Raw genomic sequence first — 14,769 nt, forward strand, 5'->3', positions numbered from 1 at the left:
TGTTCACATTGCCATTGTGCTCTGACTTATTCTGGGTCCGCTCAGCTCTTTTTTTGCGGCCAACGGCCCCAAAACAGGTAGGAGTACAACTGACTCCACCTGGTCACCAACAGGTCTTGACGGATCCCATTGACTTGAATGTGGTCTGTCGGGGATCCTGTAGTCTACTGGAGTTTAGCAGAGAAAAAAAATAGAACATTCACTCCACTCCTAGACATCTGATTCCCTATCCAAAGGATAGGGGATAAGATGTCTGATCCCGGGGGGCTCTTCAAGTTTTTCCACTGTGACATTCATTTCCTCCATGATATTTTTGTGCTTCACATACATTGGCCGGTCATGACCATCGAAGAGTCCCGATCGATCTGGAACGGTGTAATTTCTGGAGCTCCCTGCTGCACCCATCGTTCGTTTATAGTGTTGGGTGCAGCTCCGAAGGCTCGTAACGTCACAATCATGCCCCACTTGTGATGTCACGGCCACGCCCCCTCAATGAAAGTCTATGGAAGGGGGCGTGATGGCCATCACGCCCCCTCCCATAGACTTGCATTGAGGGACGTGCCCATGACGTCACCAGCCTCCGCCCGGCATCACCAGTCCGCTTCATGCACCGGATGTCTGGGGTGCAGCAGCCGAGATCGCTGGGGGTTCCCATCGGCAGGACCCCTGCAATCAGACATCTTATACCCTATTCTTTGGATGGGGGATAAGATATCTAGGGGCAGAGTACCCCTTTAAATCCTGTCATTCTGATGGACTTGCTGAGCTCTGTATAAGTGGTTTTTCCATCTTACAAGGTTATGCCCTATCCACAGGATAGGAGACAGCCATCTGATTGAGGGGGTTCCGGGTTCCAACCCCTGGGGCTCCCCGCAAACTCATGGGGACCCAAGTCTTCGGTTAGAATGTAGTTGTGGGTCACATGTGCGATGCTGCTTCATTATTTCTCTATAGGAGATGCAGGATGTAGCCCATTCTGCTGTCTCTGCAGCTCCCATAGAAAATGAATGAATGGGCCCACTGCTCCATTCTAACAGTAGATTCGGGACCCCGTTTTTGAGATCAAGGTGCATCACAGTGGTCGGACCCCCCACGATAATAGTTGTCCCCTATCCACAGTTAACCCCTTTAAATGACTGTCCATAGGAAGGCATTGTACTGACTATAACTTTTTATTATTACTGTTTTTACGACATTTTAGCAGTAGTGATTATTTTTTCCTGCATAAATTCATATGAAAACGGCTTGTACATTTGACTTTCAAGAGACTATTTACGTTAAGATTATTACACTATGGAAAAAAAAAAAAAAGTATACCTACAAATTTCCTTAAAGCCAAGCTTTAACCTTACGGGAGGGCAATTCTTCATGGTCGTTCCAGACAACAAAGTTTGTTGTGTGCTCTGGACCATGGTCCTCTATTGCTTCTCTATGGCTGTGGCATAAAGCGGAGTACAGCCACAAGCACTAGAATGACTAGCTAACAGCTAGAACAGTGTCTCCCAACCAGGGTGCCTCCAGCTGTTGCAAAACTACAACTCCCAGCATGCCCGGACAGCCAAAGGCTGTCCGGGCATGCTGGGAGTTGTAGTTTTGCAACAGCTGGAGGCACCCTGTTTGGGAAACACTGAGCTAGAAATAGCTGAGCAATAGGAATACAAGTAAACAAAACCTAGACTTCATAGCTATATGGGGTCATTTAGAATGGTAGAACGATTGCTTAGGGATCAACTACTACTTCTACTTTTAAAGGGGGACTCCGGTGGAAATATATATTTTTTTTCTTAAATCAACTGGTGCCAGAAAGTTAAACAGATTAGTAAATTACTTCTATTAAAACATCTTTACCCTTCCAGTACTTATGAGCTGCTGTATGCTACAGAGGAAATTCTTTTCTTTTTGAATTTATTTTTTGTCTTGTCCACAGTGCTCTCTGTCCCTGTCAGGAACTGTCCAGAGCAGAATAGGTTTGAAATGGGGGATTTTCTCCTGCTCTGGCCAGTTCCTGATGTGTTTGAAACTCAAGGTTTAATAAAGAAGCAGTCCAGGATTTTTATTTTTATTTTATTTTTTTGCTTATATAGTGCAGTATAGGCTATTATGAGATAATGATGTAAATGTCTTCTGCTTACCTGTTTTAGTTGATGTAGCAGGTGTAGGATAGACTCCATATTGGTTTGACATTTCATCTCTGAAGTGGTTCTATAAAGCAGCCTACATTTCCCAATAATCCTCTGGCTGAGTGTGTGGTGTTTGATTATTATTAGCACCAGATCATCTTACTAGGCTGCTAGTGCTGAATATCACCTAGGTGAATTGAGACTCATAAGTGGGTTGGGTTCAGATTACATTATATGCAGTTTTATTTATTTATTTATTTATTTTTCTTATTCAAACTGTATTTTTAGGCTTTATTCACATGTTGAATTCTTACTGCATTTTTTTTTATAGATTTTAATTGCATTTTGGCTTTTTTTTTTGCTGTGATTTTATAAAATGATATGGTAAAATGATAGTTTTTACTGTGATTTTCACAGTTGGGGTAAAATACAGCCTCAGGGGATGTATCTAACTGCTAGATACCCTGATCCTATAGAGATAGCAGTAGCAGTAGCAGCGGTATACAGATCTGGGAGGGGAGGGGTCTGGGAGCTGCTAGGACGGGATGATTATGTCATCCTGTAGTTCACAGGAAGTCAACTACCCAGGACAGACATCCTCTGACGCATATTAAAGGGGTACTCCGTTGTTAGACATCTTATCCCCTATTTATAGGATAGGGGATCAGATGTCTCAACGCGAAGGTTCCTTTCGCATAAAAATTAGCATGTGAAAAAAAAAGAAAAAAAAATATTCATCATTACGAATATATAGCACCATATTGTAAATATTTTCGAAATCGCGAATTGCCTATATTTGCGATAAAAATTAGCATTACGAATATTCGTGCTCAACACTAATGGCTATGGGAGGGGGCATGATGGCTTCACTCTCCCTCCCATAGACATGAATGGAGGGGGCATGATATGACGTAACGACCAGGGACTCCCAAACCGGCATTCAGAACGCTGGGTGTCTGCAAGGAGATCGCGGGGGTCACAGCGGCAGGACCACCGCGATCAGACATGTTATCCCCTATCCTATAGATAAGGGATAAGATGTCTAGGGGCGGAGAACCCCTTTAAGCACAGTAACTTTCTGAGAGTCAGACTGGTGATCACATGACCAAGTTATAGTAATAAAACCCATGAATGCAGCTGTGCTGAAATAAAATAAATGGCTCTGTATGGCGAGTGATAGTGTTTGTGCATTATATGGAGGGGAGGGCGGAGGGCTTCTTTAGCTGCAGTTATGCTATTGATGCAAAGGACAGGTAAGAGAATTATATTCTTGATGTGTTTATAGGAGTACCTCGACTCAAAAACTGTAACAAACCCTCAGATGTGAGAGCAGGGGTTAACCCAAAAATGTTTTTGACTTATAAATGTAAACAGTGGATGTGTTTGTTCACTAACATTCCTGTTTATGAGGCTATATGCCGTATACATTACCTGCTGTGCTGCTTCTTAAACAGGAATTGCCCCTTTTTTCCTCAGTCATTCCAGTTCATTTACCATAGATAGAAGCAAACTAAATGGACCAAGTGTCTTTTGTCTAAAGCCAATTTTTAGGTCCCGTGTTTCCTAACACTAAAAGTCTCCTAATGGCAGCGGCCTGTGCAAAGGGTCAGTCTTTGCTATGACCAAGTGTATGAATGGCTGTGACATGTTTACAGGGTCAGAGCCTTTTAGGACCAAAGTGTACTAATAGTAATGGCATGTCTACAGGGTCAACCCTTCAATGACCAGAGTGCTCAGAGTGACATGTTCAGTTCATCACCTTGTAAACAAGATGAGATGACCCCTCGGAGGAGTTTGATTTCTTCTGTCTCCTGTTGACATGGATATCCCCCCCCCCCCACCCACCCACCCACCCACCCACCAACACATCTCACCTTTCCAATTTTGGATATGTGGAATGCAGTAAAATACTATGTAAGCTGCGGCTGGATAAGGGTCTAATATGGGAATCTTGAAAAAAATAAATAAATAAAGCTATATTAAAGGGAATCGATGTTTAAATCAAGTTTTTAGTTATATATGTTTGTTTGGTTTTTTTTACAAATTTTTGGCAAATTTTCTTTCTAACTCTCCACTTTATCATCGATATTATATAACAAGCCTGAAATCTTGCCGTTTTCATTCTGGCAAGTGGCCACTAAGCCTAATAATAACCTTTGTTCTGTACAGAAAACTTCTCAGCAGTGTCAGCAGACAGGGTTAAAGTGAAATGTTAGATCACCATTTAGATAAGACGAGATCAGGTCACTCCTAGTAGGTGATGATCATATCTCCACTCCTCCGCTTTCCTGCACAATGACCTCTGAAAAGGTCACAGGGCACTGCCTCGAAAACTCTCCCATAGAAGTCAATAGGGATCTCTCCAGTATATTGTTTTTCATGTCCATGTGGTTTGCTGTAGAAGCATATCTCTAAATTCTGGGCAAAAAGCTCAGGCAACAAGCGTTTATTTTTATTCTTAAAAAAGCTAATATTAAAATAAAACTTGCAGACTTTTGTTTCTGTTTGCTTGTCTTAACCCCTTAATGACCAAGCCCATTTTCACCTCAAGGACCAGGCCAATTAAATTTTTGCGTTTTCGTTTTTTCCTCCTCGCCTTCTAAAATTCATAACTCCTTTATATCTCCATGTACAGACCCATATAAGGGCTTGTTTTTTGAGTGACCAATTGTAATTTGTAATGAAACCTTTCATTTTAACATAAAATGTACGGCGAACCGAAATTTTTTTTTAATGAAAACCAAAATTTTGCACATTTTGGAGGGTTTTGTTTTCACACTGTACACATTACGGTAAAAATGTTAGGTATTCTTTATTCTGTGGGTCAATACGATTAAAATGATACCCATGGCTAGATACTGTTATATTTTTGTACCGCTTAAAAAAAATTTAAAACTTTTTGTACAAAATCAGTAATCTAAAATCGCCCTATTTGACCACCTATAACTTTTTCATTTTTCCGTATATAGGGCAGTATGGGGGCTCATTTTTTGCGCCGTCACCTGTACTTTTTTTAGATACCACATTTGCATAAATTAAACTTTTAGATCATTTTTTATTAATTTTTTAAAAATAAAATGTGACAAAAAAGCAGGATTTATGGACTTTTTAATTTTTTTACGTTTACACCATTCACCGTATGGGATCATTAACATTATATTTTGATAGTTCGGATATTTACGCATGCGGCGATACCAAATATGTTTATAAAAAAAAATTACGCTTTTTGGGGGTAAAATGGGAAAAACGGACAATTTTCATTTTTATTGGGGAAGGGGATTTTTCACTTTTTTTTACTTTTTATTTTTACATTTTTCAACCTTTTTTTTACACTTTTTATGTCCCCATAGGGAACTATCCGATCATCCAATCAAAGTGCCGCAATGCCGCAGATGCCGTGATCTGTATTGATCACGGCATCTTAGGGGTTAATGGCGGACATCCGCGCGATCGCGGATGTCGGCCATTACCGGCGGGTCCCCGTCTGCTGGAACCTGCCGTGCATGACGCGAGCACCCTTCCGATGCTCGCGGTCATACACAGGACGTAAATGTAGGTCCTGGTGCGGGAAGTCCCTCCAAACCAGGACGTACATTTACGTCCATGGTCGTTAAGGGATTAAAGGGGTACTCCGGTGGAAAACATTATTATTATTTTTTTTTTATCAACTGGCTACCAGCTAATTTTCTAGCCCCTTCCCTGCTGGGTCCTGCCTATTTAGACTGTAACAATTCAGCCTGCCTCTACATGGTCTCTTATCTCCAAGGTTTATATGGAAAGAAAAAACAGACAGTGGTGGATAGGCGATAAGATGTCTGATCGAGGGGGTCCCACTGCTGGGACCCCCGCAATCTCTGTGCAGCACCCGACGTTTGCTTAGAATGCTGGGTGCGGGTGGGCGGGGTTGTGATGTCATGGCCACACCAGTCGTGATGTCACAGCCACGCCCCCTCAATGTAAGTCAATGGCCCATAAACTTGCATTGAGGTGGCATGGCGTGACATCACGATGGGCGTGGTAGTGACGTCACGACCCTGCCGCTCCGCTCCAAGGATTCGGAACAAAATGTTCCAAATGCTGGGGCAGTGGAATACCCCTTTAACCAGGAACAGTGACTCTAACTAGTGTGTTGAGGATATTAGTTACACTATACTTCAGTAATATCACTGGACTTAAAGGGGTACTCCATTGAAAAACATTTTTTTTCAATCAACTGGGGCCATAATGCTAAACAGATTTGTAAATTACTTCAATTTAAAAATATTAATCTTTCCAGTACTTATGAGCTGCTATATGCTCCACAAGAAGTTCTTTACTTTTTGAATTTCCTTTCTGTCTGACCACAGTGCTCTCTGCTGACACCACATACCCAGAGAAATCCTATCCTGCTCTGGACAGTTCCTGACATGGATGGAGGTGTCAGCAGAGAGCACTGTGGTCAGACAGAAAAGAAACTCTAAAAGAAAATAACTTCCTGTGTAGCATATAGAAGCTGATAAGTACCGGAAGGATTAATATTTTTAACAGAAGTAATTTACAAATCTGTTTAATTTTTTTCTGGCACCAGTTGATTTAAATTCCCCCCGTGGAGTACTTCTTTAACTCTGAAATGAATACCTGCTTGGAATGCAGTTGACCATTCATTTAGATGTCTGCAGATATTTGTAGGTTTCATACGTTTCTCTTTTGGTGACCATTGTGAAAACACATTTACATACCTCTTGCTCACTCATCATCATTATCTGATTTAAATTACATATGGAGCTTCCATATCTAATTTTCCAGACATTAAAGTGGTTATCCACCATAAGGTGATTTTAGAACTTACCTGCTTAGAAAGGATCTGCGCTTGTCTTGGGGCTAAATGGCTGTGTTGTGAGATTACCATAATACAGTGGCTATTTTTTTTTTTTGTGAACTGGCTATTTCCTGTTGGAGTTCTCTTCTTCAACTACAAATCTCATAGTTCCTTGTTTGTAAGTGTGAGGTCACTTTCCTCCCTCCCACACATCAGCCACCCTACCCATTGAAACACAAATGAGTGTGTTTTCTAATGATGTGTTTTCTAACTAGGGTGACTCCAGCTGTTGCGAAACTACAATTCCCTGAAGTGACCCAGTGGTCACTCCACCCATTGAAGCAGACAGTCTCCCTCTGAACACCTTACTAGTTATGTATTGTTTTCCATGCAAAAGACCAGTGTTTTCTCACCAGGGTGTCTCCAGCTGTTGCAAAAATACAATTAAAGCAGGACAGGCTCCCTGTCATCACCTGACTAGTGATGTAATGTCTCAGCCACACTGCAACCTGGGTAAATCTGACACAACAGTAATTTTGTATGCTGTTAAAAATAAACTTTGGGGCAAGAATTGCGAGACCACGAAACACACAGGTCCAGACACTATATTATAAACTAAACTAACCATACAGCCCCTGTAGCTTAGTCAAATAAAAAAATAAATACTGGACTACCCCTTTAAGTTATTTGGGATTGTGCCAGGATAAGTAACTCAATAATGTAACGGCCCAATACTGAAATCAGGTAAAATTTGCGTCAGCATTGTAACATCAATAGTGTGGCAAATAAGTCAGTTAAATTAAAGGGGTACTCCGCTGCTCAGCGTTTGAAACAAACTGTTCCGAAGGCTGGAGCCGGCGTCGGGAGCTTGTGACGCCATAGCCCAGCCCCCTGATGACATCACGCCCACCCCCTCAATGCAAGTCTATGGGAGGGGGTGCGACAGCCGTCACGCCCCCTCCCATAGACTTGCATTAAGGGGGCAAGGTGTGACATCATGAGGGGGTGGGGCTATGCTGTCACAAGCTCCCAGCATTCGGAACAAGGGGAGTACCCCGTTAAAAAAGCCTAATCTAGTCAGTTTTTTTTCTCTTGCGTAATGAGACACACACAATGATAGGCTGTATGATGGTGGGCGGTTCATTTGCATACTTTTTTTTCCCAGAGAGCATTGCATGACTCCCTACACCAGCTGGATCTCCACATGGAGAACAAACACCTTCCAGGGGCTGCATAAAAACATTTCACCCACCAAACCAGAACCCTATTCTGTCCTGATGAAGAGTAAAAACTTGGAAACACGTGTATGGCCCCTTTCACACTTCCGTTATCCTCCTGTAAAAACCTCCATCATGAAGTCCCATCAGAAAGTCCATAAAACGTCCATCATGTCAATGGGATTTTTTGACCATCCTTTAGCATCAGTTATAATACCAGAATTAGTCATCAGTTATCATTTGTTGTATTCAGTTATTTCATCCATTTTTTCATGACCCATTATTGCTGAATAACGGGTGTCAGAATGCAGGAACATACCGCTAGTGTGAAAGGGGCCTATCTATGTTAAAGGGGTTATCCAGGAAAAAACTTTTTTTTACATATCAACTGGCTCCAGAAAGTTAAACAGATTTGTACATTACTTTTATTAAAAAAATCTTAATCCTTTCAGTACTTATGAGCTGATGAAGATGAGTTGTTCTTTTCTGTCTAAGTGCTCTCTGATGACACGTGTCTCGGGAACTGTCCAGATTAGAAGCAAATCCCCATAGCAAACCTCTTCTACTCTATGCAGTTCCCGAGACAAGCAGAGATGTCAGCAGAGAGCTCTATGACCAGACGGAAAAGAACAACTCAACTTCAGCAGCTGATAATTATTGGAAGGATTAAGATTTTTTAATAGAAGTAATTTACAAATCTGAATTCAGGTAGAAGAAACAGACATGGTCGCACATCTACAATCTTGTATAATGATCTAATTGCTTCTCAGCATAATATCAATATGCTAGGGACGTTAGGGACCCACTCTAAATAGGTGGCCTTGACGTGGCGAGTGGGCTTGTACTTTTTGATCAAAAATGTATACTAACAACCTGTTCGTTTTTGATATTATGCTGAGAAGCAATCAGATCATTATACAAGATTGTAGATGTGCGACCATGTCTGTTTCTTCTACCCGAATTCACACTGTGATTTCTATCCCCTCCTTTTTTTTGTTTGAACATGTGCTGCACTCTTCCCCACCCCCTCAGCCCAACCCTATATAAGTAGTAGTTAGCTACACATGGGCCATTTCTTTCCTAGCAGCCTCCCAGTCTGACTGGGAGAGCATGGTAAGTGAGCTACTACACCTTGTTCACACTGGTGTGGTGCTGGGCGGCGTCCGTTGCTGCCGTGGCGCTGTGTCTGTGGGGAGGTGCGACCCACAGACTGGTTTGAGTGGCATTGGGGCCGCTCTGCCAGTGGGTCGTTCCCCCCCCCCCCCCCCCCCCCCGTGGGCACTGGTGTCGCGGCGGTGGTGGTCGCCGCCCAGTGCTACACCATTTTATGCTAGGGATGTTAGGGACCCACTCTGGATAGGTGGCCTTGACGTGGCGAGTGGGCTTGGTAGTTTTTGATCAAAAATGTATACTAACTGTCACGATTCGGCTGGCTGGAGGTGGATCCTCTGTGCCAGAGAGGGATTGGCGTGGACCGTGTTGGTGGACCGGTTCTAAGTTGCTACTGGTATTCACCAGAGCCCGCCGCAAAGCGGGATGGTCTTGCAGCGGCGGTAGCAACCAGGTCGTATCCACCAGCAACGGCTCAACCTCTCTAACTGCTGAAGATAGGCGCGGTACAAGGGAGTAGAAAAGAGCAAGGTCGGACGTAGCAGAAGGTCAGGGCAGGCAGCAAGGATCGTAGTCAGGGGCAACAGCAGGAGGTCTGGAACACAGGCTAGGAACACACAAGGGAACGCTTTCACTGGCACAAGGGCAACAAGATCCGGCGAGGGAGTGCAGGGGAAATGAGGTATAAGTAGGGAGTGCACAGGTGATAACACTGATTAGGCCTGCTGCGCCAATCAGTGGCGCAGTGGCAGAGACCCGGCGCGCGCGCGCCCTAAGGAGCGGGGCCGCGCGCGCCGGGACAAGACAGACGGGGAATGGGTCAGGTACGGGAGCCGGGACGCGCATCGCGAGCGGGCGCCTCCCGCGTCGCGAATCGCATCCCGGCTGGGAGTGATATTGCAGCGCACCCGGTCAGCAGGTCTGACCGGGGCGCTGCGAATGAGAGGATGCTGCGAGCGCTCCAGGGAGGAGCGGGGACCCGGAGCGCTCGTCGTAACACTAACAACCTGTTAGTTTTTGGTATTATGCTGAGAAGCAATCAGATCATTATACAAGATTGTAGATGTGCACCATGTCTGTTTCTTCTACCCTAATTTACAAATCTGTTTAACTTTCTGGAGCCAGTTGATATAAAAAAAAAATAATAATAATTCCTGGAATACCCCTTTAAAATATTGCAAATAATTTGGCCGACCAAATTTACTACTTCAGATATCATGAAAATTGTTTTCTTAAAAGAATTGTTCTTTCAGCAGACCAACGTGATGCTGACTCTACATGCCAAAGGAAACATTATTTATTATTATTATTACAAACCTTTTTTTATTCAATAATGTATTATAGTTGTAGAATAAGCATGTCAGTTCAGAGTTCTTTATTTATTTATACCGTCTCCAAACATGGAAAAGTACACGTCTAATGAATCAATCACATTACTCTCCATAAATCATGTGTACAGCCAGCAAAATGAATTAATTCTGAAGCAAGTGGTTACATATACATTAACAAAAAGTCGACTTGATTGGGGGGGGGGGAAAAAGCTTTACTCCAACGTGTCGTACATGTGTCGAAAAAAAGTTCAGTGTAAAAACCCTTAAAGGGGTATTCTAGTGAAAAATATATTTTTTCATATCAACTGGCTCCAGAAAGTTAAACAGATTTGTAAATTACGTCTATAAAAAAATCTTAATCCTTCCAGTACTTATCAGCTGCTGAAGTCGAGTTGTTTTTTTTTTCTGTCTGACCACAGTGCTCTCTGCTGACACCTCTGTTTGTCTAAGGAACTGTGCAGAGTAGCAGCAAATCCCCATGGCAAACTTCTCCTGCTCTGGACAGTTCCTGAGACAGACAGAGGTGTTAGCAGAGAGCACTGTTGTCAGACAGAAAAAAAAACAACTCGACTTCAGCAGCTGATAAGTACTGGAAGGATTAAAATTTTTAATAAAAGTAATTTACAAATCTGTTTAACCTTTTGGAGCCAGTTGATATGAAAAAAAAAATTTTTTCACTGGAATACCCCTTTAAAACAAATGTCTTCAGGTCCATATATACTGATCAGCCATAACATTAAAGGGATATTCCAGGATTTATTAACTTTAAGTTATCCTGCCCGTTCTGTATAGTTTTGTTAGTAATCCATTGACTTGCTGTGTGGCTCTGCCGTGTTTCGTCTACTTTTTGATGTTTATATGGTCCTTCATGCTCACCATTCCAGATAGATGACGGTTGTCTCGAGTCTATTCTGTGATCCTAGAGACAACAGCTGATTTCATGGGGTTTGGGTCCTTCTTGTTTTCCGGGATAAGCCAGCCCCCTGATGACGTGTGCGGTCCATCTGTACGTCCCGATGTGCCGTCAGAACGTACAGATGGACCGCACACGTCATCAGGGGGCTGGCTTGTCAAGAAAGACACGAAGGACCCAAACCCCCTGACATCAGCTGTTATCTTGACCCGCAAAGGATCGCGGAATAGGCTTGAGACAACAGTCATCTATAGCGCAACGGAATGCTGAACCTGGGGGACCGTATAAACATGAAAACGTGGACAATAATTAAATGTAAGATTGGGTTGTGCTGACCCTAAATGTAGAACTAACATAATTATGCATAACGGGCAGGATAGTTAAATTGAAGTTAAAGGGGTATTCCAGTGAAAAACATTTTTTTTTTCATATCAACTAGTTCCAGAAAGTTAAACAGATTTGTAAATGACTTCTATTAAAAAAAATCTTAATCCTTCCAGTACTTATCAGCTGCTGAAGTTTAATTGTTCTTTTCTGTCAGACCACAGTGCTCTCTGCTGACACCTCTGTCTGTCTCAGGAACTGTCCAGAGTAGGAGCAAATCTTCATAGCAAACCTTTCCTGCTTTGGACAGTTCCTGAGACAAACAGAGGTGTCAGCAGAGAGCACTGTGGTCAGACTTTCTGGAGCCAGTTGATAGGAAAAAAAAAAACATTTTTCACTGGAATATCCCTTTAATAAATCCTGGAATAACCATGTAACATTGTCTTGATATCTCCCTTGTTTACAAAAATAGAACTTTGTTATGTTCTGAAAACCATTCCTGAACAACTTTCATAGCGTGGCAGAAAGAAGCTGAGAGAAGACACTGTCATTAGGGAATACTTGCCCTTCAACTATTTTTTGGAAGGTGCAAAAATGACATCCACATAAATAGGGCCAAAAATTTCTCCAGTGGAGTACCCCTTTAAGTGTTCTCCGGCTCTGCAATCCACAATGCACTACACATCCTGGCTTCTTTCTCTCATAGCCAAACAGAAACTTTTACAGCACTATATAATCTAGTAGCTCTCGTTTTAGATGTGTATCAATGACTCTTAAAGGGGTACTCTGGTGGAAAACTTTTTTCTTTTTTTTTTTTTTTTCAATCAACTGGTGCCAGAAAGTTAAACAGATTTGTAAATTACTTCTATTAAAAAATCTTAATCCTTCCCGTACTTATTAGCTGCTGAATACTACAGAGGAAATTCTTTTCTTTTTGGAACACAGAGCTCTCTGCTGACATCATGACCACAGTGCTCTCTGCTGACATCTCTGTCCATTTTGGGAACTTTCCAGAGCAGCATATGTTTTCTCTGGGGATTTTCTCCTACTCTGGACAGGGACAGAGATGGCAGCAGAGAGCACTGTGCTCATGATGTCAGCAGAGAGCTCTGTGTTCCAAAAAGAAAAGAATTTCCTCTGTAGTATTCAGCAGCTAATAAGTACTGGAAGGATTAAGATTTTTTAATAGAAGTAATTTACAAATCTGTTTAACTTTCTGGCACCAGTTGATTAAAAAGAAAAAGTTTTCCACAGGCGTACCCCTTTAATGACTTTTGGGGTTCATGACCATATTGTTCCCCGCACCACTTGTGATAGGTAGTAACCACTATATACTGGGAAGACTCACAAGGCCTGACATTTTAGAGATCTGGTCGTCACAATTTGGCCCAAACCGAGGGTCTCTAGATTCTTACACCTGACCAATTTTTCTGCTTTAAGAACAATCTTTTCACTTGCTGCCCAATATATCTTATCACTTATGAGGTCCCATTTTCGCACAATACTTTGCCTGTCATTGGTCTTAATGTTGTGGGTGATCGGTGTAGACATAGAAAATATTTGGGAACAATCACAAGCCCTCGCCCAATGGAGCTCCCATTCCTATTTCCTATCACAAGCATACACCCCAAAACATGGAAACAAGGACTCCAACAGGAATCCCACTCTATAGGACTTTGCTCTTGGTTCGATTTAAAGGGGTACTCTACTGGCCAGCGTTCGGAACATTTAGTTCCGAACGCTGTGTGGGCGCTGCGGGGGTCGGTCCGACCCCCGCAGCACCCACACAGCGTTCGGAACTAAATGTTCCGAACGCTGGCCAGTAGAGTACCCCTTTAAACCCAGAACCTTGCCAGGAAATGCCAATATCATGCTGGCGCCATATTGAATATTGACAGCTATTTTTACCATGAACCTTTCTTTCTTTCTATAGTTCACTTTTGCTGCTACAAAGAGAAGTTCATCAACCTGTATTGCCGCCTGTCTGCAATAGTCGAGCTGGACTCCTTAATTTCCCAGCAGTCTTTGCGAGAAGCAATTACAGATGAAGAAGTCGGAGCTGCAAAGCAGAGACACCAGCAAGTCTTAGATTATATCCAGGTACCATGAGATTTATTTATTTATTTATTTTATTTATTTTGTTTATTTATTTATTTTATTTATTTATTAAATTTATTTATTTATTACGATTGTTTGGAAACACTCAAATGGTTATCATCCCAATTCTACAGTATAACAGAGTTAGGGGTCTTTTACACCTGTGACTCTTACATCTTAACTTTTTTTTGCCTTCACTTTAATTCTATGGTGGTCACCAAGTAACCCGCTGCTTGTCCCTCTCAGAACTGTCCATGCAGTGGGATTTCACACCATATCAATATATATATAACAATATATATATATATATATATATATATATATATATATAATTTTTTTTTTTTTTTTTTTTTTTTTTTTTTTACACCAGGGCAACTGTTTGGCTGGAATATACAGGAGACTTCTCTAGTAAAATATGTGTACGATTTGTCTATTACAGCGGTACTGCCGGACCAGCAGCCGCCCCTCCCCTCATTTATTTGTATCAGTATCTTTAAAGGAGTATTCCAGGCCAAAACTTTTTTTTATATATCAACTGGCTCCGGAAAGTTAAACAGATTTTTAAATTACTTCTATTAAAAAATCTTAATCCTTCCAATAGTTATTAGCTTCTGAAGTTAAGTTGTTATTTCTGTCTAACTGCTCTCTGATGACTCACGTCCCGGGAGTCTGATGACTCACGTCACATCATGCACAGCTCCCGGGACGTGACATCATCATTGAGCAGTTAGACAGAAAACTTCAGGAGCTAATAACTATTGGAAGGATTAAGATTTTTTAATAGAAGTAATTTACAAATCTGTTTAACTTTCAGTAGCCAGTTGATAGATATAAAAAAAAGGTTTTGCCTGGAATACCC

General features: G+C 42.0%; 1 protein-coding gene across 11 annotated transcripts in view; it reads left to right on the forward strand.

The window, feature by feature from the left end:
• The window catches only part of ANKFN1 (ankyrin repeat and fibronectin type III domain containing 1), a 597,928-nt gene that overhangs the window by 511,401 nt on the left and 71,758 nt on the right, over nucleotides 1–14,769 (forward strand). For all 11 annotated transcript variants that reach the window (XM_056550598.1, XM_056550604.1, XM_056550603.1 and 8 more), the window contains one exon: nucleotides 13,747–13,913. In XM_056550598.1, coding sequence (XP_056406573.1) covers nucleotides 13,747–13,913 — 167 coding nt within the window. The remainder of the gene's footprint in view (nucleotides 1–13,746; nucleotides 13,914–14,769) is intronic.

This window comes from Hyla sarda, chromosome 13 (assembly GCF_029499605.1).
Source record: "Hyla sarda isolate aHylSar1 chromosome 13, aHylSar1.hap1, whole genome shotgun sequence".
Classification (NCBI taxonomy): Eukaryota; Metazoa; Chordata; class Amphibia; order Anura; family Hylidae; genus Hyla; species Hyla sarda.